General features: G+C 42.7%; 1 protein-coding gene across 3 annotated transcripts in view; it reads right to left on the minus strand.

The window, feature by feature from the left end:
• The window catches only part of TMEM131L (transmembrane 131 like), a 79498-nt gene that overhangs the window by 42363 nt on the left and 15027 nt on the right, over positions 1-22108 (minus strand). For all 3 annotated transcript variants that reach the window (XM_083833987.1, XM_083833988.1, XM_083833986.1), the window contains exons 4-6: positions 3976-4047; positions 2915-3038; positions 1726-1842 (exon numbers count right to left, since the gene is read on the minus strand). In XM_083833987.1, coding sequence (XP_083690113.1) covers positions 1726-1842; positions 2915-3038; positions 3976-4047 — 313 coding nt within the window. The remainder of the gene's footprint in view (positions 1-1725; positions 1843-2914; positions 3039-3975; positions 4048-22108) is intronic.

Consider the following 22108-nt stretch of genomic DNA (forward strand, 5'->3'; position numbering starts at 1 on the left):
AAAACAGGAGGCTAATAACCACATACAGTTTTACGGTCACCATTTGGCTGTGCGGTAATCTCTGGAAAACTATGTTTCTAGCCTGAAGGCATACTGAAATCAATGGCTTTGACGTCAAAATTAAGTAAAATATTTTTTGATCGCTTTGGTTTTTAAAGCCTGCAATTTTCAGAGCACTCAAAATTTGCAAGTGTTTTTTTTACCACATTAATATTCCACTCTGCCAAGATTAGTTTAAAGACAATGAGATGCAAGATAACCTCTGATGATTTTATTCTTTCCTCTCAAGAAAAACCCACTGGGGTTTTTCACTTACTTGTATGAAAATAAATCTTTAAAACAGAAGAAAAAGCATGTTTAAAATTAATAGAATAACACAGTGTTCACTACAGACCCTCAGGCATTGGATAGAAAACATCCAATCAAAGGGAGTATTGGGAATTTTTATTTATTTTTTAAATGGAGACATTTACAAAGTACATTTTACTGTAACGGTGGGACTCCTCCATTTGGGAGGATCTTCCATACGTACTTCTCGCATAAACACATTAGAAACAAACACATTTCACGGCTTTTGAGCTCTCTAGAGCACTGTAGCTGTGTATCAGTCACTACACAGTTATGCCCAATTTTGAAGCTCTTAAACCTAATGAAGGCTGAAATCATGGACAGTCACTTCCTCTGTTACAGATGCCTGGTGAAACTGTCAGTAAATAACAGTATGCTACCGATTTTAGGAGCAGTCCAACAGAAGACAAACTGATTTTCTGGTGACACTGACAACTGCTTCCCTGCAACTTGTTCACAAAAGGCCCTGGTTGAGCTGACTGGGTAACAAAAAAACAAGGGGTCAGGAGTGAATGCAAAGAGGGGATAGATGCAAAAAAGGTCAAACACTCTATAATGCCGTGTTCCCCTATCTTTGATGAAAAGTTCCCACAAAATTTGGCATTACCCCTAGTATGTGCTAGACAATGGCAGTATTTGTATTCCAAAACGTGTATTTCAATGAAGTTATCTATGCTTCATTTCAAGGAGGTCTGTTTTCCAGCACAGCATCAAAGTATGAGAATAAAGGAGCTGGATAGTTGATTAAAGCTGACATTGTTTTTAAGTCACTACATTCAGGTTTAGCATTTTTCTTCTACAACTTAGTAAAAGTGAAGAACTTGAAACGTGTAACATCCCTTATAAAAATCAAATAACTTAAGACTTGCTTGAATTCTCTAGATAATCAGACAATAGATGGCTTCAACGCAAAGCCTGTAACTTCCACTTTCACATTATAAGGACCTAAAGCTCTTGCGTGTGCTACATCCCCAATGTATTTATATAAAATGCTGCAGGGTAGTTGATGACCACCTCGAATATTTCCTACATATGTTTTTCATGACAAACAAATTCCAGCACAGTGCATTCTAGACAACAATATTATATGGAGCCAACCAGTACTGACAGGACCATGATCTGCTATGTAGAAACAAACACACACTTTTTTTTTTTTTTTTTAACTACCACAAGTAGTCCCACTAACAGTAGCTATTTTAACAGTATATGAGTATGAGGGATCATGAGATCAGCAACATCTGGTAATAGGGATGAACTGTAAAATGTTACTCCACTTGACTTGTATCAGGAATTCAATGAACATTAAGTTCGAAATACATGAATAGCACTTTTTAAAAACACAAATCCAAAACTCAAACCAAAAATAAGCAAAGTTACCTGATATGAAAGTACTCCATGAGATGAGGTATTTATAAATAATGAGCTTTCAATATTGCCTTCTTCTGTCGGCAGAAAAAGCACTCTGAATGAAATTTTTCCCATCGCTGGAATCACCTACAGAGACCACAAAGAAGCTTGCTTGCTCAGTGCAGTTAATCACAACACCCACCATTCACCCACAGACATTTCCATGTATACTTCTGTATCCACAGATCCCACTAGCAGAAACTCATCCCTACAAAATTTCACCTGTCCGTAACTCCCTCTCATCTCTTGCAATGTAAGAAGAAGAACTGAGAGCACTCAGCAACTTGCTGTATTATGGCTGGAATTCCTCAGCTAGCTCAGGCCTCATCAATGTTCTTTTTTGCACAAGAAGTTCATCGTACAGCACTAACAGCCTCTGCATCCTTTAAAACTCTTCCCCGCACATAGATACTTACCACAAAGCAAGTCAATCACCTCTGTGACACATAGCTAAATGAGTCAAAGCCGAACTAGGGCAAAACAATTCTAACCAAATAGGCCTGTCTAACCAAGAGAGCAATAAAGTTTGTTTGCACAGTAATATCCATTCAGGCATGGTGGGGAGAGAAAAAAAAAACACCAGACAAAAGCATAATAAAATGCTTTGCACATCAGCAGAGGGTAAAATCTGGGCTTCATCAAACTCAGATCCCAATGACTCATTCCTAACATGTGTTATATTGTTATACATCATAAAAAAAAATCTGAGTTAAAATAATGGTCTTAGATCCTATGGCAATTATGCTCTAAATTGCAATACAAAAATGCATAAAACATTTCACTGTATTTTTTTTTTTGGTTGAATATGCAAGACCATTGAAAAGACTGAAAATTCAAGGCTGTAAACACCCACACGCCTGCGGATGACTGCATAATGCTGCATATAACAGAATGAGATCTAAACAGCCAATTTAACACTGAAAAATTCTCTTCTTTCTGAGTTACTGTAAAACACATTTCCTACTGTAGGTTTTGGATGTCTTCTCCATTACCAATCTAAGTAAAAATGAGCAAAAAGTGCTAGCAAAAACAGAAAGAAGTTGGAGGTCCTAAGGAAAAGCACGAAGAGAAAACACAGAATGAAAACTTTAGGCCAAAGGAAGCATGAAGGCTTGGCACTTGGCCATTACATAGTTTCCAAAAGTACATCAACACTCACCCGGCTATGAACAGGAGACACATGAAACTGTCTAGTAGCTGTAAACACTGAATTCACCACAACTTCTCTATCTCTACTAGGGTTGTAGGCATGCAGCATTTTAGCTCTGGGTAACCCCAGTAATCTAAAGCGGGGAAAAAAAAGAGAAAGAAATTATTCACTTTATAATAATAGGCAATGTACAAAAAGCATCCAAACAAATCACACCAGAACATGTCGATATGAAACAGTTTCCCAGATACGATTATTCTTTGGAAACATACCAAACAAATTTTGCCCTTTAACATACAAATAAATAACACTGCAATGCAAGAGGTGCACCTAGCCAAAGCTCACTTGGGTCACTCGCAGTTTGTTTTCTTTTTAAATGCAACCCTTACTAGGCACAACGCTTTCAATAAGAAAGTTCAAATAACCGAAGTCTTGTTTTGTTTTGTCAGCTAAAACAATGATCTCTTAAGGCTTGTGAGTTAGCTAATATATCTTAAAAACAGCAGCTTACATATACATCTTCTGAAACATTCCTTTAACTCACAAGGGTACAGTGTTTCTGTTCTGGTTATTGACGGAAGACAGATCATGATTTTAAAATGTTGGTTTTTTTTGTGTTTTTTTTTTCTTAGAAGAAAATTAAAAATCTCAAGTAATCTACCAGTATGTTTTGCCTCGGGTTTTCTCCATTTTACTTTTGAAAGCTAAAGGAAGCAACAAGCTCTTCCCCCTCTAGAAAGGCAACTTTTCAAGAAAGGAACAACCAGCATGAGGAACTGATTTGACACACATGCAGAATCACCTGAGAAGGCCCTTCTGTTCAGTGTCTACCCAGAATGCGTTACAGTTCCCTGTTCCTTTTTCCTCCATTCTAAAACTACATTAATTTTCATTTACCAAGTGCCTCAAGGTACAAAACGATTCCAACTCCGTGGCAGTTACTTACTATTTCTCTTTTTTTCAGAGAATAGAACGATCTCAGCTAATGATCTTCACCCAAACGTAGCCCAGCAGAGCTGTTCCTCCCCACTTAATTATTAATTGAGGTAGCAATAATGCAAGACACTTACTGCATTCCAAAATGCAGGACTGAAGGGTGAAAATGTAAGGCCTTCCCATGTGGAGGCATCTTTGCTGAGAAGCTGAAAAAAGAGGAAAAGACAACAATTAATATTTAGTGCATGTGATACTATACATAGCAGGGAAAGAAGACATTACAGACTATAGTTCCTTGTATTCCCAAACATGCTATTTCCAAACCTTTTCATACATTCCTCTCTCTGCCTTGAGAATGACCTTTTAAGAAGGTTTCTGTACAATACCACGCGTTGGAAAGCCCATGCTAATAAAAGCACAGCTTGATAAGTATTTCACTCTAGATGCAATGCTGTCTTGAACAACCTCCCTTCCTTGAACATATCCCCTCAGTCATACTGATACACCTGTTTACAAGGGTGTGTAGGGAGCCGTGGAGAAGTCATTTAAGAGAGTCCTGAGGAATGAAAATTATGTCAGCACGGAGCAGATCCCCCGTCTAGTCTACCTGGCGTTCAGACAAGCACTTGTACTAGCAGAGCTGAGAGATGCACAGGTAGAAAAGCAAATAGCAGCTTGTGAAAAACTGACATCAAAGGAAGTGCTTGCCTAGCTGGCTTTAATACAAAAGCCAACTCATTCCTTCTAAGTAGAAGAGAATAAGAAAGAGCGTGGAAGCATACACGTCATCATCTTTCCTTTGCCCTAGGAACATTTACAATGAAGTTCCCATCGGTTCTAGCACATTTTTAGCTTATTTCAACATGAGCCGAGATGCCCTTAACGTAGACAGAAATCCCAGGGCATCTTCACCACTTTCTCAATTAAAACGTGTTCTCCACAAGCCTAAACAGCCGTAGTGGTGAAAAACAAGCCCAGCACTTGATCGTTACAGCTACATACCCAGTGCGCCATGCTGTTAAAAACCTCCCCAGAAGCAGTCTGCAGCTTCCATAGCCTCAACCAGGCTCGTCACTGCTGGGTGATGCTAATAAGCATCCTAGCAAGGGCAAGTCTGAGACGGGAGGGAAGGATTGTGGTCTCATTTGTTATCCAGCTGCTTTGCATAACATGCGGTAGTGCAGTTAATTGGTTCCCAATTTGAAAATGCAGTCCTGTAACATTACACCTTTTATATATTAAAGCACCTACATAATTCTGTTGTTATAGTCCAAACCAATACAGCCATCGTAATTTATTACCAATCAGGGAAAGTTAGGTTTATTACTATGAAAACCCACAACTTTTATGAAAACATTTCTCAGAGGAGGGAGTCAACTCCCTTGCCGCTTTAGCAGGAGAAATGGGATACATCCAGGTAGTGCTTCTGGGGAGTTGCTGGAAAATAACGTAACAGCAAATGATGCAGAACTATGAAGTCCAAGTGAATGACTGAGTCTCCTTCCAACCACCCCCAGCCAGCTCCTGTCCCGCTCCCACAGCATCTAGCACCTTCCAGGCCTCCAAAAGTCATCCTCAGGAACATACCCAGAAGGAAAGTCTGAGCACTGTTGTAAACATAAATAAATCAAAATTGCCACTAAAATAAAAGCCCCAGACATTTGAGGGAAGGCACGTTTCTTAAGGGTACTTAAATATATATTTATATGCATATATATACCAAAATAAAAGTTAAGCCATACAGCGTATGTATACAGTATCACCTTGAACCCCCTCATTGCTTTTCTTAGGTTTTTAGCACCCTGCAGGTACTGCTGAAATATCTTTTCCCACCTGAAAAACCTCTGCTAAGAAGGACAAGAAGCTGAGTACTCCCCTGTGCCAATTTGTGTCATCAGCAGCAGCTCTCTAAGACTTACTAATTTGTCTTCTGGGGAATTCAGGCAGCAACAGCTTTTCTCCTCTTGATCCCAACTCTGCAACAGGCACCCGGTGCTTTGGGGATGCAGTAGACCGCATTTCACCGAGTTAGGGAGAACAAGGACGTGACATAGCAGTGGTTCTTCAAAATGCATTAGGTTGCTGTTCAGCCAACAACCACAGCCAACCCTCTAGCCACAATACAGGAAAAGCCCCATGAGAGCAGCAGCAGGGATCCCAGCGCTGGCACCCCATTCATTCTGGAGAAGGCAGCCTGGACCTGGGAGGTCCAGCTAACAAACTCTGCAGGCTCTGAACTGGCTTCTGCACATCACCATGGAGGTCATCTCTTTCACAAAAGCTGGGAGCAGTACTGGACCCAGCTCACTCCTAACACACAGTGGCCCTGCAGGGAACAGCTCAGCTCCGAGCGGACGAGCACTCTTCTCGCAGAAGAGAGCCATCCCTACACGGAGCTACCAAGCATCTCCACACACTGCTCCCCAGCAGCTCCGGGGATGGGACCCTGGCTGCAAGACACCCAGCTTCTGCTCTGCACCCCACAAGAGCTGCTCAAGTGCTCCAAGCCCCAGCCTGGCCCCGAAAGCAGAACAGCCACATTCCTGCGGCGCTGTGCTCATAACCCTGCCCAGTGGCCAGCTCCAGGGCGTCTGCAGCGCTTATCAGCAGCTGGAAGCGGTCCCAAAACGTAACTCAAGAGCCGAGTTTATTCGACGGCAGGACTCACAGAAAGAGAAACCTACCGTTTTCCAGTTCTGATTTTTTTTATTTTCCTCCCCAAGGGAGAGGACAACAAGCTGGAATAGGAGGAATGGGCAGGGGGCCACTCTACCCTCCACACCCAAGCCACCAGTATGCATTTTGAAGCCCACCGCTGTGAAGAGAAAGGGACAGGTCCATCAACATCAGAAGTGTGGTTCTCCAACGTGTTAGTGGTCTCTCAAAGCCAGCTGGAGGCTGGCACAACACCCTTCTGCATCCCTGCCTTTCCAACACAATGCAGCACATCCAGACCTCTGCAGGGGAACTCGCACAGAAGTTAAGTTTCAAAGACAATTTATTGAGATGCTTAGAAGTTGAAGTCACTTTTAAAATAGAACATTTAAAGAACCTCATCTCACAAATGGATTCACCTCAAGTTATGCCAAAGAAGCTCTCTTTTGGCTGCAGACTACATGCCCAAAAAAGTACACGGGACATTTCACGAGAATGTTACAGCCCTGGGAAAGACCCACAAATATCAGCCTAAGAATGGAAGTCTTGAAACAACAAATGTGGAGAAACAGTCCTCTTTGCAGAGGAGAAAGCCTGGTTTCCATCTCCTCCATTGCCATCTCCAAGCAGCCAGCATCACACTGAGCAGTCTGTCTAGCAAAGCTCAGCTCCACGCTCCACTTCGGGGCATCTCTCAGTTTTTTTCAGGCTCACCACCTGAACACCAACTTCCAGGTGATACATTTTGACAGAACGGGCCAATTCTAAAATTTCAGGGGATGTTTTTAAGTACAAGTGAACAGAACTGGAAAGAAACAGGAGGAAAATGAAGGAGGGGAAGGGAATTTCTGGCAACTGCCTTGGCACCTGAGCAGTTTCAGCTAGGTTTGTACTCATCTTTGTATCAAAGTAGTTCAGTTTCCTCCATCACCACTAACAATTCAATATCCTTCCTCTTTCTCTGGCTAGCCCAACCTCACCATACATACTGAAAATGCCGACACGCTGAAGCATTGATCTCCAAAGGAAAGAAGAGGAAGAGCTGAAGGGATGGGGAGGTGGGCAAGGGACCAGCACGGTCACCCAGAGCACCCAGGGCAAACGGAAAGAGGCAGGCACTCTCCTCAGCAGAAGGAGAGGGTGGGCCCGAGAGGTGCACCTCTTTCTTCATAGCAGTATTACTCACACTTCACAGGCCAAAAACAGAAGAAAAGTGCTTACCCCCTAAAAATGCAAACAAAAGCCCAAACCTACTCTGAACAAGTTGTTTCTTTTTAGAAAACTTAAACTGAGTCAATCCTTCTGACTACATATACATATATATAAAACAACCCAGCAATCCGCCGAATAAACAGCAGCTAACCAGAAGTGCAGAGAATTATACCCCAATGTCTCATTTTCTACCATCAGCTCCTCCAAACCTTCCTTGTACCCTTATTTCTTTGATTACTTCAGATTACCTTAGGATCCATATTATCTGATGATTCATATAGCAACATCTGTAGATGGAAGAATCGTAACCATTACTTGGTGAACTTTCCCCATCCTTCCTTTTTGTGCCCTTTGTTGACAGCATATGGAGAAAAAACAAAGGAGGGAGGGCACTTCATTGTTTTTTCCTTTGTGGTTTTCCTGGGAGCAGCAGGCAAAAAGGGACTGGATTTTTAACATGCAAGAGGTCCTTTTAAGTGACTCTGCTTAGGTAGAATTATGCTGTTTTTTACTGATAAAAATAAAATCCGACTTTTTATGTTTGGCATTTTGGCACTTTGTATGTTCAATGTATGAATACTAATGAACCCACAGAATGAGGCTTTGAGATACAAAAGCATATGCATACTGTATAGGAAAGCACAATTTTTATATGTAAACTGAAAAAGAAATTAAATTCAAAAATCTCATTCACTGACTAATTTTAGATTCATTCCTCCAGAATACACCTGATAAACAGAAAAACTAAGAGGAGATTGACACATACTGAAACAACTGAACCCAAACACTTTCAATAGTGCTGACTACAGCTGATGCAAAGAGATTGTGTCGACAAATGAATAAAACTGTTAAGGGAGAATTGACACAGATATAGAAACTGATCCCAGCAGCAGCTGAACCAAAGTCTTCTGCAGACTGGATGCAAAGCTTTTGTTTGTCATGTCACCTAGCCCCTCTTTTCTCTTTTACATTTACCATCAAGACAACTCAAAAAAAAAAAAAAAAACCACCAGCAACTGGAACATTTCTAACTATGGGTTTGTTTTTTTTTTTGCAGCCACCAAACTCAACATCTTTCCTAATGGCAGAAAGAACCACCAGAAAACCCATCTGCCCTGCTACAACCCTACCAGGCTCACAGGCAATGTCCTCTGCAGGCTGCGGCACCTGGAGCAGCGCTGCTCCTGCCTGGCTCCCCACGTTCTCACCACCATGTGGGACCTCCAGTGCTCTTCTCAGCACCCAGAAAATCATGGGTTATTTATTTATTTATTTATTTATTTTAAGAAAAAAATGCCTAGCAGGTGAAAGAACAAACATGAGTTTTAAGCACTGAGAACCTAGAAGGCGAAATAGCCTCCGCTATTCTTAGTGCTGCATTGTTTAGGGAAGAGGGGGAGGACTGACTCACTGCTTCTGAATGCTTGGGGACAGGCAATTTGTCGTCAGGATTCATTTATATATACTTTACAAGAGCGCTGTGCTGTCTCTGGAAGAAGGGTGGTGGTCTTGTTGTTCTCTGAGCTACCCCACGTACGTCAGGAACTGGCCCCCAGAGCGCGGAAGGCAGGAAGGGACAAAATGGCATCACCCATCAAAAAACACTGCGTGCAGGCCTGCTATTTTGCCTATCTTGGCTAAAAATAGGAAAGGGGAGCTAAACCAAAATAAATCAGTGGGATGGACAAGACAACTTCTCTCCAAAAACAAACTCCATGATTTACAGCCACGAGTCATGACTTAAGGGGGCAGACAGGTCAAACAACCTTTTTTTTATTATTTTTTTTTTTTTAAAGTTGGCAAAACAGCACAGAGCCAAAAGTTGCAATGTGGTTTATTTTAAAAGGTACTGAGGTAAAAGAGGTAGGTAAGCCTAGTGAAACGTGTAAGACACCAGCTGTTAATCGCTACTTCCAAGCGGCCTCTGTGTGCGGCCTCCTCTCCTCCAGCCTCCGGTTCCCACCACCATTCGTGGTCCTTCTGGGTAACCTTCGCTCACCTCACCGCTCGGTGTCCCCTTCCTGTGAAATTCTGCAATAATGTTTACATAAGCTCTTAGCAGAACAGTTAGCTAAGCCAGCACTGCTTTATTTTCACTTATTACAAAACCACAACTGCATCAAATTCATAAAGATCAAGTTCATAGGATTTGACGGTAAAGCGCTTACGAAGTCTCATTTCTCAACAGGATACGAATATAAGGATACAGATAAATCTGTTTTTTCTCCCTGTCCTCACACCCAAACAGACTCCTTGAAAAACGTCCAAAAAAGTTAAATGCAGACCATGATAAAAATCAGAATAATACCCATGAAGAATTTTAACAGAGAAGATGAGCAGTTAGACATGAAATCTTATAATGAATATCTTGGTGAAAAGAAAAGGCTTTCTTCTCCAGATATCTGTGCGGTTTATATTTTAGCAGCAGCAGCACAATAAAGCGTGTTTAACAACAGAATGGAATTATTCTCTCCCATAAATCAATTCTCAACTTAAGAAATAAATGAAATCTGTACTAAATTAAGAAATGAGTTTACAATGACTTCAGTTCATTTGAAATTGTTTTCTGAAACCTCTTCTTTCAAAATCCTTCAGCCACCCAGATTTCAAGCAACAACCAAAGCTCTCTAGAGGTGGTCCAGAGGGAGCTTGTATCTTTTAGGCATCTTGGACAGTTGCTTCAACAACTAAATAAGAGCAGAGATTCTGGAAAAGGCAAAGTGGTGCTGCCGAGAGCATCAGCAACGCTTCAGAGCTGCCTCATTAAGCCTGGCTTCCCAGTTGCTTTTAAAAGCAAAGAGCACAAAATCCTAAAAGCCCCAAGCTCAGCTCACTGAGACCACCACATAGGTTCCTGCACAACGTGGGTCACTCTGGCATGTAGTCAGCAAATCAAGCATGAACATCAGGTATTCAGGCACCTGTGGGGCCTAAATTGAACCTGAGACTACTTGTGGACACACACAAAAAAAGATGTCTTGTTTCAGCCAGGCCAAGAACTATCTGAAGTTATTTGCTTTGGATGAGCAGACTGGGCCCACTCGTTCAAAACGCACATCAAACACTTTCCTCTGAAGCATCTCCGTCACCGCCAGCAAAGCCCGAGTATCCCGGCAGGCAGAAGACCTACCTTCATGCTCCTTTTTTCTTCTTACAATGAAATAATTGCTTGTTCATTTTGCAATACTTCAGAAAGCGATCTCTAAGTACCTAAGAGGACGGTAACTGCTCTGAAATAAAGCCTTTAATTTACCTTTTTTCCACATTTTCTTAAGTTCTTAACAAAACAACAGAAAAAAAAGAGTCACTTGCCTAATGAAACAAAAACTTAAGCTCCCTTAGAAGCCTGGGCATTCTTGACGTTTTATCCTGAATTACCAGGTCCTGGAATTCAGGGGTTATGAGAAAATGTTATATTTCAGTTCCGTTTAAAGAATGCTTCTAGCCCATGAGTATGTGAAATAAAAACACAATTCCCAAAGGCACAAAGCAGTTCATATGTGTTGGTTTTTTTTAAACCTCAGAGTTTTTCAGCCAAATTCACTCTCCCTCTCCCCCCGAGCGATTTGCTTACCCTGCAGTTGCCATATCCTCCAAAAATTTAAAACTGCCTGCACAACCCTGGTTTGTTCTTCAGAACCTGACACTAAGATCACAAATCATTTCTAAGATGCTAACTTGTGTCCATCTGACTTGATGAAGAAGTATTAAGGAAGACAAACCTGAAAGCCCTGGTCTACACTTTAGAGGTGTAAATAAATGTCTTTTTGAAGAGCGCTGACCACTCGCAACCCAAAACTGTTTCAACAGGAGCTACAAGACTCCGTGCCTCTGAAAAATCATGGACTATCCAAGCTCCTACCTAGAGCCTCTAAACTGAAAAAGAAACATTTTAAAGCCAAGATGTGTTGCTCACAGTCTTTTTCAGACATCTGAAAACACAACTCAAGAGAGAAAGAGTACACAGAAATACCTAGCAAAAAGAGAAGGCTTGTACAATGCCAGCACAGCACCTTCTCAGGCTAAAAGCCGAGCCACTCTAGCTGCAAGTCTTGCACTGGAAATACCGTGAAATTTAAATGGCTGCTCCCTACCCAGTTTTCAAAGCATTTCACTGGAAGTAAACAAACTTCACAGCACACCCCTGTGAAGGAGGCAGAACAAAAAATTCTCAAAAAAGGCAAAAGGTCAACCACATACTCACCTACCTTGTACCTAAGGGCAGCATATTTCTTCCCGCACACTTCTGCACACCAGGTAGGCTAAATATCAAATTCTGTCCTTGCAACACTGAAACCATGGCAGATTTCAGTGGCAAGTACTGCTTCTAAGCATCATCCTGTACGAACGTAATTAGGAATCTAATGAAGACAGAGAATCAAGAGAAAGCAAGTACTGATTCTATCACACTTGCCTTAATTAAATTAATTCCCTTTAAAATAACAATGGACTCGTTTTCTCTTCCTGCAGAGCATGTCTATGAGGGGAGAAAAGATGCTGAAATTCAAAAATGAAAATTAAGGAGGGACCATGAACAGTACAGAAGGACGAGATCCCAGTCCAGCCTTTGAATGCATCAACTACAATTCCAATTTTACTGAATAAAATAAAAATTCTTTTTATCAAGCACATAATCTCACTCAAAAATCTCCCTAGGTGCAACAGCAAAGGGCCAATTTCTGTCAATTCAGCAGCAACACCACTTAAAGCGTTTCACTTTCATGTGTAAGAGCACTGCAGTATTTACCCCATGTAGCAGCACATCTCTCTCTGGTCTTGAGAGAATGGGGGAGGTTATTGACAGGAAACACAATGGGGCTGCAAAGCTCAGAGTAATAGGAAGTTACATTCTTGTTAAATATCATTGCACTCAACCATTTCCTTTTTCTATTTACAGCTGCAGCCAAAAATTTCCATCTTGACAGAAACCATTTCAAGTTAGAATAGTTCAGCAAAATGCATGAAAGAGCTCTGTGGTATCTGATAAGCTTGACCCGCTTAGTATTTAAGAGTGATAATCTTCCTACAGTAGCCGTCTCTTGCTGTTTCTTTGTTAATTTGAGCTTTTTAGTTTCTTCCTATAATGAATGAGCACAAGCCTTTAAGACAGCTAAGATTTGCACGGTAGATCTTAAGGCCCATAAGAAGTTTTTACACCGCATCTGGTAAGCACTAAAAATCCCCTCCCCTTTTTTCTCCCCATAAAGCAGAAAAAGAACATTAGCTAAAAAGGGAAACTAAGCAAATACAAGCATGCTCAGACCTAAGATTTAAGAAATAAACATAATTTTTAAAAAATCTGGGTTTGATTTATTGCCTTTGGTCTGGACAATGCAACTGATACCACCTGCCCCTGAAAAGAAGCCATGGAAAAGTCAGCAAGCTCAGATGCCATATAAAGCTGCAAAATCCAGCTTTGACACCGAAGTGGAAAACATCAGCCTGGACTGCATGTCTCCTATCATTTGTGAATTACAGCCCAAATCTTTAAACAAAAGCATAAACTTTAAGCATAGTATCTCCCCTCTGACATCCAATGCTATTCCTTGTTTAAACCAGCACATGAAGATGCACGATCATGGGCTCAGTATGGAAAACTGTGCAAGGTATCTACAAAGAATTTTACCAGATAGCTTCAGATGCTATTACTGTGGAAAAAAACAAACACTACACCATTTAGATAGATTAGGCAGCAAATGTTTACAAACTCCTAGGACACTGGACAGTCCTTGCAGAACACAAATACAGGCACCTCTTTCAAAACCCTTTCACCAAGCTTTTGCTGGAGTAACACACCAAGCCCAGCTCTCTCTGCACTATACCAATTTCAGTTTCATAAGGGAAAAGTTATAGCTGCTACTGATTGCCTGGCTTATTAAAATCTTAATTTTTTCTTCCAGCAGAGGACACTTCATGCAAGACTTCCTCAGGCATGTGCAAGCTATCCAGAATTTAAAAAACATACACTAGTTCTCTAGGAACATCTAATTTTTTGTTTCACTGAATAGCATTTTCACAAGTTGTATTATATGACTGTGGAAATACAATTTAAAAGAGAAAGAAATGAAAAGAACAAGGCTACACTATCCTTGAAGGTACTTTAAGCACGGTGCCGCAGAGTGAAATTGCGATTACACAATCCTCCTCCACTCACAGCGGGCTCCAGCAGCAGCTGAAAATGCCGCTGCTCCCCCCCCCCAGGGGTCACTACAAAACCTCACTGAGGAGGAAAGTAAAAGATAAGCATGAGCCAGTAACCAGACCGCAACATGGAAAAAGTAGCTTCATCCCAAAATCACCACCTCTCCATCTCCCAGAGCATCATTCTGTTCTTCACTCCTCCCAGCTGGGATGCGTTATATCCTCTTTGCTTCCCTCTCCTTCTTCTGATGTCACTTGACAAAGGTTTTTGTTCTGGTGCAGCAACCTACTGGATTCTACGCCATCTGACTGAAGCACTGCATGATATTATTTATCATGCTTGATATGTATTTTCTCCAGCAACACTGATTTTCTTCTCATGAAGTACCTTTTAAAATTTCAATAGTGAAAAAAAATTGCAGACTACTTTTAATGTTCATTCATATTTTATTAACTGACTGCACTATGCAATTTCATCTTCATCCGTATGCTTCAACGCTCCAGTCATCTATACCTACCATCAAATTAAAAGCTTCTGCTTTCCAGCTCCCCATATAAGACTCCGGTTACACTTCCAAGTACATACACCCCCTTCTGCGGACAGAAAAAGGGGGAATCCTCCACAGCGTCAGATCATTTCCACATTTTGACCTAAAGCAAATAAACCACTGCAGCGGCAGGGCACCATGCAGACAGCCTGCAGAATTTCCCTAGATGCAACCTTTTGAAATACCCAGCTTGCTGGTCTGTCTTATGTCACTCAGCACTCGCGGTCATGGCATATAAAATGGAAAGACAGTTGCGTGATTTAGTGCTATTAATAAAAGGAAGCACTCTCAACAGTGTATTTGTGACCTACTCCTGAGTACTAATAAATATTTATACTTTATTAGATTACGTTGTTAAAAAATTTAAAAACACACAATATGAAAATACATACAACAGAAAATCCAAGTTAGCCCAAAAAAGGTCATTACTAGGATCAGTAATTACAATGCTTATTGCAGAAATTATCAGGTCCTTACAAAACATCTGGGATGCGCTGAAGTCAATGCACAGCACGTACTTTGAGCCAGCTTCTTCTGATGTATAAAATGCTGCAACACACTACTAAGAAGGAAAGCAGAACTATACGAAATACACCCTGTTTCACAGGTTTATTAATGAAACGTCTACCACCAAAAATCTCAGCTATGTTACAGCTGGCACATCAACCTCTGGAGCTCTGATGTCCAGCAATGGGCACCTTGAGCCTTTAAGCTAACATTTGCTCCCTTCGGTACGATAGCTGGTAGGGGAGGGAAGAGGAGAAAAGTGAGCTGGGAAAAAAAAACAGCAGGAAGTCAGCTTTTGGTATTTTGTATCAGTTCAAAAAATATATATTGCAATCAAGTACTATATTAAGACCTCACCCCCCAGATTCTAGTATTTCCTCCTTTATTTCAAAGCCAAGAAGCTAACCAGAGTTCACAGAGTTCAAATGTCAACCCATTGCTTTTAACTCCTTATGGTCAGCAAAAAGAAAGGGAAAAGGAGCAAGCCTCATAAAGCACAGCATTTTTTTTTTGTCTCTAAGGACAAAGAATCAGTAAAGCTATTCTTAGCGTCTTAACGATCCTCAAAAACAGAAATTTGCTTCAACTGGAAGAAAGGATGTGCTTCACTGCTGCGTGCTCCACAAATCAATCTATTTAATATGGAGCTTCTCAAGCTTCCTACGTCAGGAAAAGCTGCTACTGACAGACCATGGATTTCCCCGCGGCCTGAAGATGTATTTAACATGCTTGGCTGTGCTCTTCTCACTGCTCCTTTCTCTGCAAGGTAACAGGGATGTGAACAGCCCTGTCCCAGCTGGGAACCCACACCTGAGCGAATGCCCACTGCAGGCAGCAGGACTCGATGCAGATGGGGGGGCGGCAGCAGCGGGCCGAGAAGTCCAAGGAACCCATAGCATTTGACCCGTTATTATGACCACATCGAGAAGAGAACGAAAGCAAACGCGTTCAACCTTTAACAGGCTTCTTCCTGTCACTCAGCAGTGATACTTCACGCTAAAAAAAGTTCAGTTTTGTTCATAACTCATCCACCAAAACGCAGCCCGCCACCTCGATGACCAGAAAGCACTCATGATTTACAAAAAGGGGGAGGAAAAAACAATCTGTGCAAGACTGAAAGCGTGGGGATGGTGGTGGGGGGTGGTGGTGTTTGTTTTAAAGTGGCTACAAGCATCTGCAGTATCAGGCATGTTATCCCAGCAACGCTGGGACTACTCACAAAGGGCAGAAATGCCTCCTTTACAAAAGAAGAGTTTAAATGCTCCAGAAAGTAGGTCACCAATAGGCCAAAGAAATACCTAAGCAGGCAGCAGGCACCTCATGGGTTGCACGCAGCAGGCTTGCAGCAAAGGACTTGAATAAAAGAGCACACCAAGACAGAAATGGGACAATAGCTATTGAAGAAAGGCAGTTAATAGCAACAAAGCACGTAAAGCACGGGTCAAGGAGTCGGTCAAGTACAGGCCCTTCAGCTCCCCACCCTCCTCCAGTTGCCAGGAATCAAGATTTAGACACAAAACAGCGATGCACATGGCACACAGCACTAGCCGGCAAGCAGGCACAAAACCAGAAAGCGCTCATTAAAGCCACAAAATGAAAAGGAGCTGCAAAACATGGTCCACAGTATTACATGACTACTCATTTCCTAAGGGCACCGCAATGCTTTTCATTGTTCCAATCCCATAAAAAAAAAAAAACAGGAATTACTTATTTATGCTTATAGGGTTAACACATTCATTATCTCTGTGTTTAGGTCTTTACCTTGGTGGTATGTTTATTGCAGAGACCTTAATTGTAAAATGCCACACCACAACTTCAGTCAGTGAGACAATGCAATTCAACATAAAATACATCTGTAGACACAACATAAGAGGTGACCTATGATGTCGCTGGGGAGGTCCAACTTGCCCACTGCCTCGTACCTCGTGTAGTAACCTATGTGGAGGGTGCACACAGCAGGGAAGTTGCACGCTTTTTACTGCCAGAGGGGAGACTCAATTCAGTTTTGTATGGACTCGGTCTCATCGTATGTGAACGGCGGTGGTTACACAAGGTACAAACAGTTATGAATCAGTCACTCCCTCTTTTATTTTTTCCATTTTACTTCCCCTTTGCTGTTGTCTACCTTTCCTTTAATCGTTAGATTGCTATCTGCTGTTGTCGTGCCTTATCAGTTTTGTCTATCACTTCAGATAAGCTAACTTCTTTCCCCTTCCTACCAGTATTCTCATTCACTAGACATTTTTTCACTAAGTTTCTTTTTTCTTTTCTTGGTGTTTTTGTTATTTTTGTTGTTCTGTTCTGTTTTTGCAGGGTCTTTTTCCCCTCCACAACCTTCACCATCGTTTCTTCTGTCACAATGCTCTTCACTCCTGCCTCTCTGACAATCACACCCCAAAATCCTTCCCCCGCTGCCGAACTGCAGCCCAGGCAGGCTCATCATCACATCTGAGCAGCTTCCACAGGTGCACTAAGCAGGACATCTCACCAGCACCACGTGCGATCTGCTCGTGGCCCAGCCCTTCCTGGGCTGTGCAGCCGTGCGTGGATGGCAGCCTCCTGTTTCCGTACAGTTCTGCCTGAGCGAGCATGCTGCTCCAAGCCTCGGCTGGAGGATGCAGGTCGAGGAGCTTCTGCAGAAAGAAGGAGCCAAGTGGGCAGGACAGGCTCGCTGGGCCAGTCAGAAATGCTGAGGGTTTGGAAAAACTGCTGTATCCTCACCTGGCTTCTTGTCCTGTCCTGCAATGGGAAACCACCACGCAGGACAGCGGCAGGCAGGAAAGCTCCACCAGGATGGGAACGCTCCCTCACCTCGGGCTCCGAAATTGGGAAACCTGTCCCTCCCACCTCCCTCCGCAGGCATGGGATAAACAGGCATCTCCACATGCACCTCAAAGAAGCTGAATTAAACCCTTCCCCCCCACACACAACAGAAGGAGCCAGAGGAGACCAGCCTTCCAACACCTCAAGCTCTGTCCCAAAGTGACTCTCCAACAGTCACCCCGGTCGGTGCCCAAGGCAGGCATTTCGCCACCAGTGAGATCACGTACCCATGGTGCGGACGGGTCCTGCCTCTTCCTCGGTGTCAGCTCCAGGTCATGTGGGGGGTGAACCTTGCCAGGCTCTTGCATTGTTTTGAAATGTATACTTTTTTTTTTTATCCTGACTGGTGCAACCTGGTCACCTTAACGCCCTCTACGCTGACCTGCTCTCAAGCAGCAGATGGGCAATGCCACAACAGCACTGTAATCGTATGGGACACCACACTATAATCAGTGGCAGCAATGCCATGGTGTCTTAGGGCCTCTGTACACAGCAGATTTCCCCGTCAGCCACTACTTTGCTGTCATCTCCTTGCAGCCCCACAGGCTGTGGCACCAGCTCCCCTCCCAGCAAAACCCTGGAGAGGGACAGAGCTGCTGCACCCCTGGGTGTGCACCTCCTGGGGCATTCACGACACCAAGCAGTACTTACTAACACCAGTAGCACCGCTACTCCAAAACACTGGGGATTTGTGGCAGTGCAGGAGGCAAGCTGCTAAGGCCCCGCTCCAGCCACTACTGCTTCAGGCCGAGGGGCTGGGGCCGATGCCGAGCTGCACCAACACTGTCCCGGCCCGGCTCCCACGGGAGCCAGCAGTCACTGGCCCATAGCTTCAGCTGGGCCCTGATTTCACACTGGGTAAAAACACAAACTTTTTACATTTCAGACGTTTGTAATACATAGTCTTTGTTGGTCTGCTCTACTTTTCAAGTAGAGCAAACGGCTTCACATGCCAATTTCTGCATTAATCCCAGAAAAGACAAGCCAGCCCTTCAGAACAACATCTAACGTCCACAACTCCGAAGTTTCACCAAAGTACATCTTCACAGTCTAAGCGCTGCCTCAGCAGCAACACTCAGGCAAGTATAATTACTTTAAACTTTAGAAGTAGTGCTTTTATCTTCTACCAAACATAACGATTTTTTAATGAATTACAGCAATTTATCCTTGAATAAAACTGTTGTATCACGTCAAATAATTGCCTGACAAAACCCGACCAGTTTTGCCTTTTATCCTGCAGCTCTCTCAGGCTTCAGCCCCACCGTGCAATGACAGCTGATAACACCACAGCGTATGCGAGGATGGCTTCCAAACCGAGCGAGGCGTGCATGCAGGCCCCACCTGTCTGTAGGACGCCCTGTCTGAAACAGATGAGGGATTAACAGCTTCTGCAAGGAAGTCGTCGAGGACGTGGTGCACCTCGTTGCTCTGAGTATAGCGAGCTGGACACAGAACAGACAGAAGGTCCGAGCCTTAAAAAGCGCGTGCAAGCACACTGTCGGTTGGTTGGGGAAACTGCACCTTTTATCCAAGAGCGCCACGGCTATGGAGTTAAAACAGTGTCATACGTAGGAACCTCAAGACCTTGGACATCACACAGAGGATCCTCCTCACAAATAATACAAAAACAAGAGCACATCTGTTTTTTCTCTCTCTTCAGTGCTAAACACATCACACTGAGACCATTGGCTCGGAGTCAAGGAAGTCTCCACAGCTGCTCTTTGTTCCAGGGGTATTCCCGACGGCAAAGCAACACGCCGCTCAGGCAAACGTGGACCTACGTCTCAAATGCCTAGGGACCGCATTCAAGCCCATACACTTGCGTGCATACAGCCTAAATTTTGCTTTGATACTTGACTGCCAAACCTGTTTTCATTCTCACTAGTACAAAGCAAACACCTACAGCTCTAAGACTGCATGGAGTTGCTTGATCCCACCAAACCCTTGTACTGCCTGTGGAGGAACTCTCCAGAAGTGCTCACCGGGGCAGGAGGCACCAGCAGAAGGAATATGCCGGGTGGCAAAATTATGGTTTAATTTTGAGAACCCAAAGTTGCAGAAACAATTGAAGCAGCTTCACAAGGAAGGTCGAGACCTCAATGCACCAACAAACTTTAAAGACATCAGGCACTAACATTTGGATCCGCTGCCTGCCAAACACTGTCAGCTCTGAAAGAATCCTGCAGGAGTTGACAGCAGATGTTCCAAGTGGCTCAAAACTGGTCCATAAAGCTACAGCAAGTCTAAGGCTCTTTATTAAAAAGAACTCCACTTCAAACCCTCTTGCAAGGGGGAGAAGACCCCCAGTAAATCGGGGGGGGGGGGGGGGGAACTGCAGTGTGAAAACATGACAGCATTCAGAGCACGTAGAGCGGAATAAAGAGCAGTAAAATAAGACTTAACTTTCCACTAGATTACATATCAGCATTCACGCATGACTTAAAAAAAGCTGGGAAAGTCCCACTCAGAAGATAAATATACATGTGCTACCAACAAGGCAGATAATAGCAGAGACTCAGATAAGCAGAATATGAACTGCTCACTTATTACTTCGTTTTATCCACTTCGTAAAGCTGAGACTGCCTATCCATTTTAATTCAAAGACTTCAAATTAACTTATTTTCATCATTGATGAGATATGTGACAAAGGGATTAACCTTCAGTCTCTCAAAGAAAATAACCAGGTGCCAGAGAGAAATATTAAAACAATGGACAGCTACATATATATATATATATATATAAAATAAATACATAAATAAAGCTTTATTATATACAGAAGAAATACTAAGAATGTATGTCAGATCAATATTAACTTAAGGTCACTTTTTATTCTTTACATATACCATTTGGGTTTCTGAAAGTCTTCCCAAGCAGAGTGAAGTTGGTGAAATTATCATTCCATCGACATACAAGCCTGTCCAAAGTCCAGATCAGCTTCAAATTTTAGGAATGCAAATGAACTGAGGTCATGCATAAAGAAGGCTCAGCTACATGACTATAAGTGTCATCATCTGCCACCATCCCATCACCTGAAAGAACAGTTTCTAAACAAGCTAGGCTTACAAAGTAGGGCTGTTTTCTGCATTTCTTATGTTTCCTGAAGCAGCAATGCTGTTGTGAACAAGTATTTAACATAACTTTTTCCTTCCCACAAAGTTCAACCTCTAACCAAAACACAAGAAAATCATGAACCAGGGGAAAGACACCCTGAGCTTTCAACGGCACTGAATGTTTTGCATTATTTTCACTTTCTCCCTTCTACGTCCAAGCCCTTACAGCTTCTTCATGTGTCTTCACAAAGTTTTACAGTAAAAGTCAGCTTTTATCAGGCAGTAACAAAACCCATTATTTTGCACTTCTAATTTATTAATTTTGATGTCTGTGGATTTCAGGTATATGGGTGGGTTAGATAGGAAACGGCTAACTACTGGTTCACTGGGTACTGCAGCAGATATCTTGTACTAGACAGGGAGCTATCAGAAGCCAAGAGGTTCACAAAAAAAAAAAGAAGAGGGCTGTCTCACCATCCTCTTGGAGAGTACTGCTCTATTTTGAATTCTCAGCACAAAACTTCAAGGCGATAGGTTCTGATTGAGAAATTATTGTGTTTAAAGCTTATATAAAGCCCACTTGTTCTACAGAAAACAAGGTCTGTAGACTATACAAAAAAAATGATTTGGCCTCATCTACTCTCATTTCCATTGCACCTTCCTAAACTTACCAGGACTAAAAAAATGCAGCGTAACTTATACATTGCTTTGGGGACAGGAAGAGAGAGAGAGAGAAGAGGTGACCATTGACACAGCCTGGTTTTGCTCTCCAGCTTCCGTATCTCAGGCAGCAGGCTGGACATACCCAAACAGCAAGCCCCTCAGAGGACAAGACAGGCACCTAAACTAACCACGCTGCCCCACACGCTTCTCCTTGGCTTACCTGATGAAAGCACGCTCTTGTACATATGTAAAGCAAGTATTTGCAGTGAGTACTCAGAGTTCTGCAAAAGCACCAACACATATCACCACCACATGCAAATACCATATCTGATAGACTTGTCCTGCCCCTGACAGGGACAGTACTGCTTTGTCCCATGAGGAAGGGGGGAGCTGGCCGTTCCTCAACAACCACCACAACAAAAGAAGTCTCTGCCCTAAGCAGCTGCCAAAGAAAGTGGATCAAAACTCATGTTAAGACAATACAACTGAAATGGTTCAGAACTCAGGCCTGAATTTATAACCAAGACTGAACTGAAAGCGGTAGTGATAAGGTATCTGTTTTCATTTCCTGTCCATGTTTTTACCTACATTAGTGTGGCAAACACCAAAATGACCGAAAAGACTCCTTCATCCGATTGCTTCCAAGTCACCACCTGGACTCACAGCCA

This window comes from Anser anser (assembly GCF_964211835.1).
Source record: "Anser anser genome assembly, chromosome: 4".
NCBI lineage: Eukaryota > Metazoa > Chordata > Aves > Anseriformes > Anatidae > Anser > Anser anser.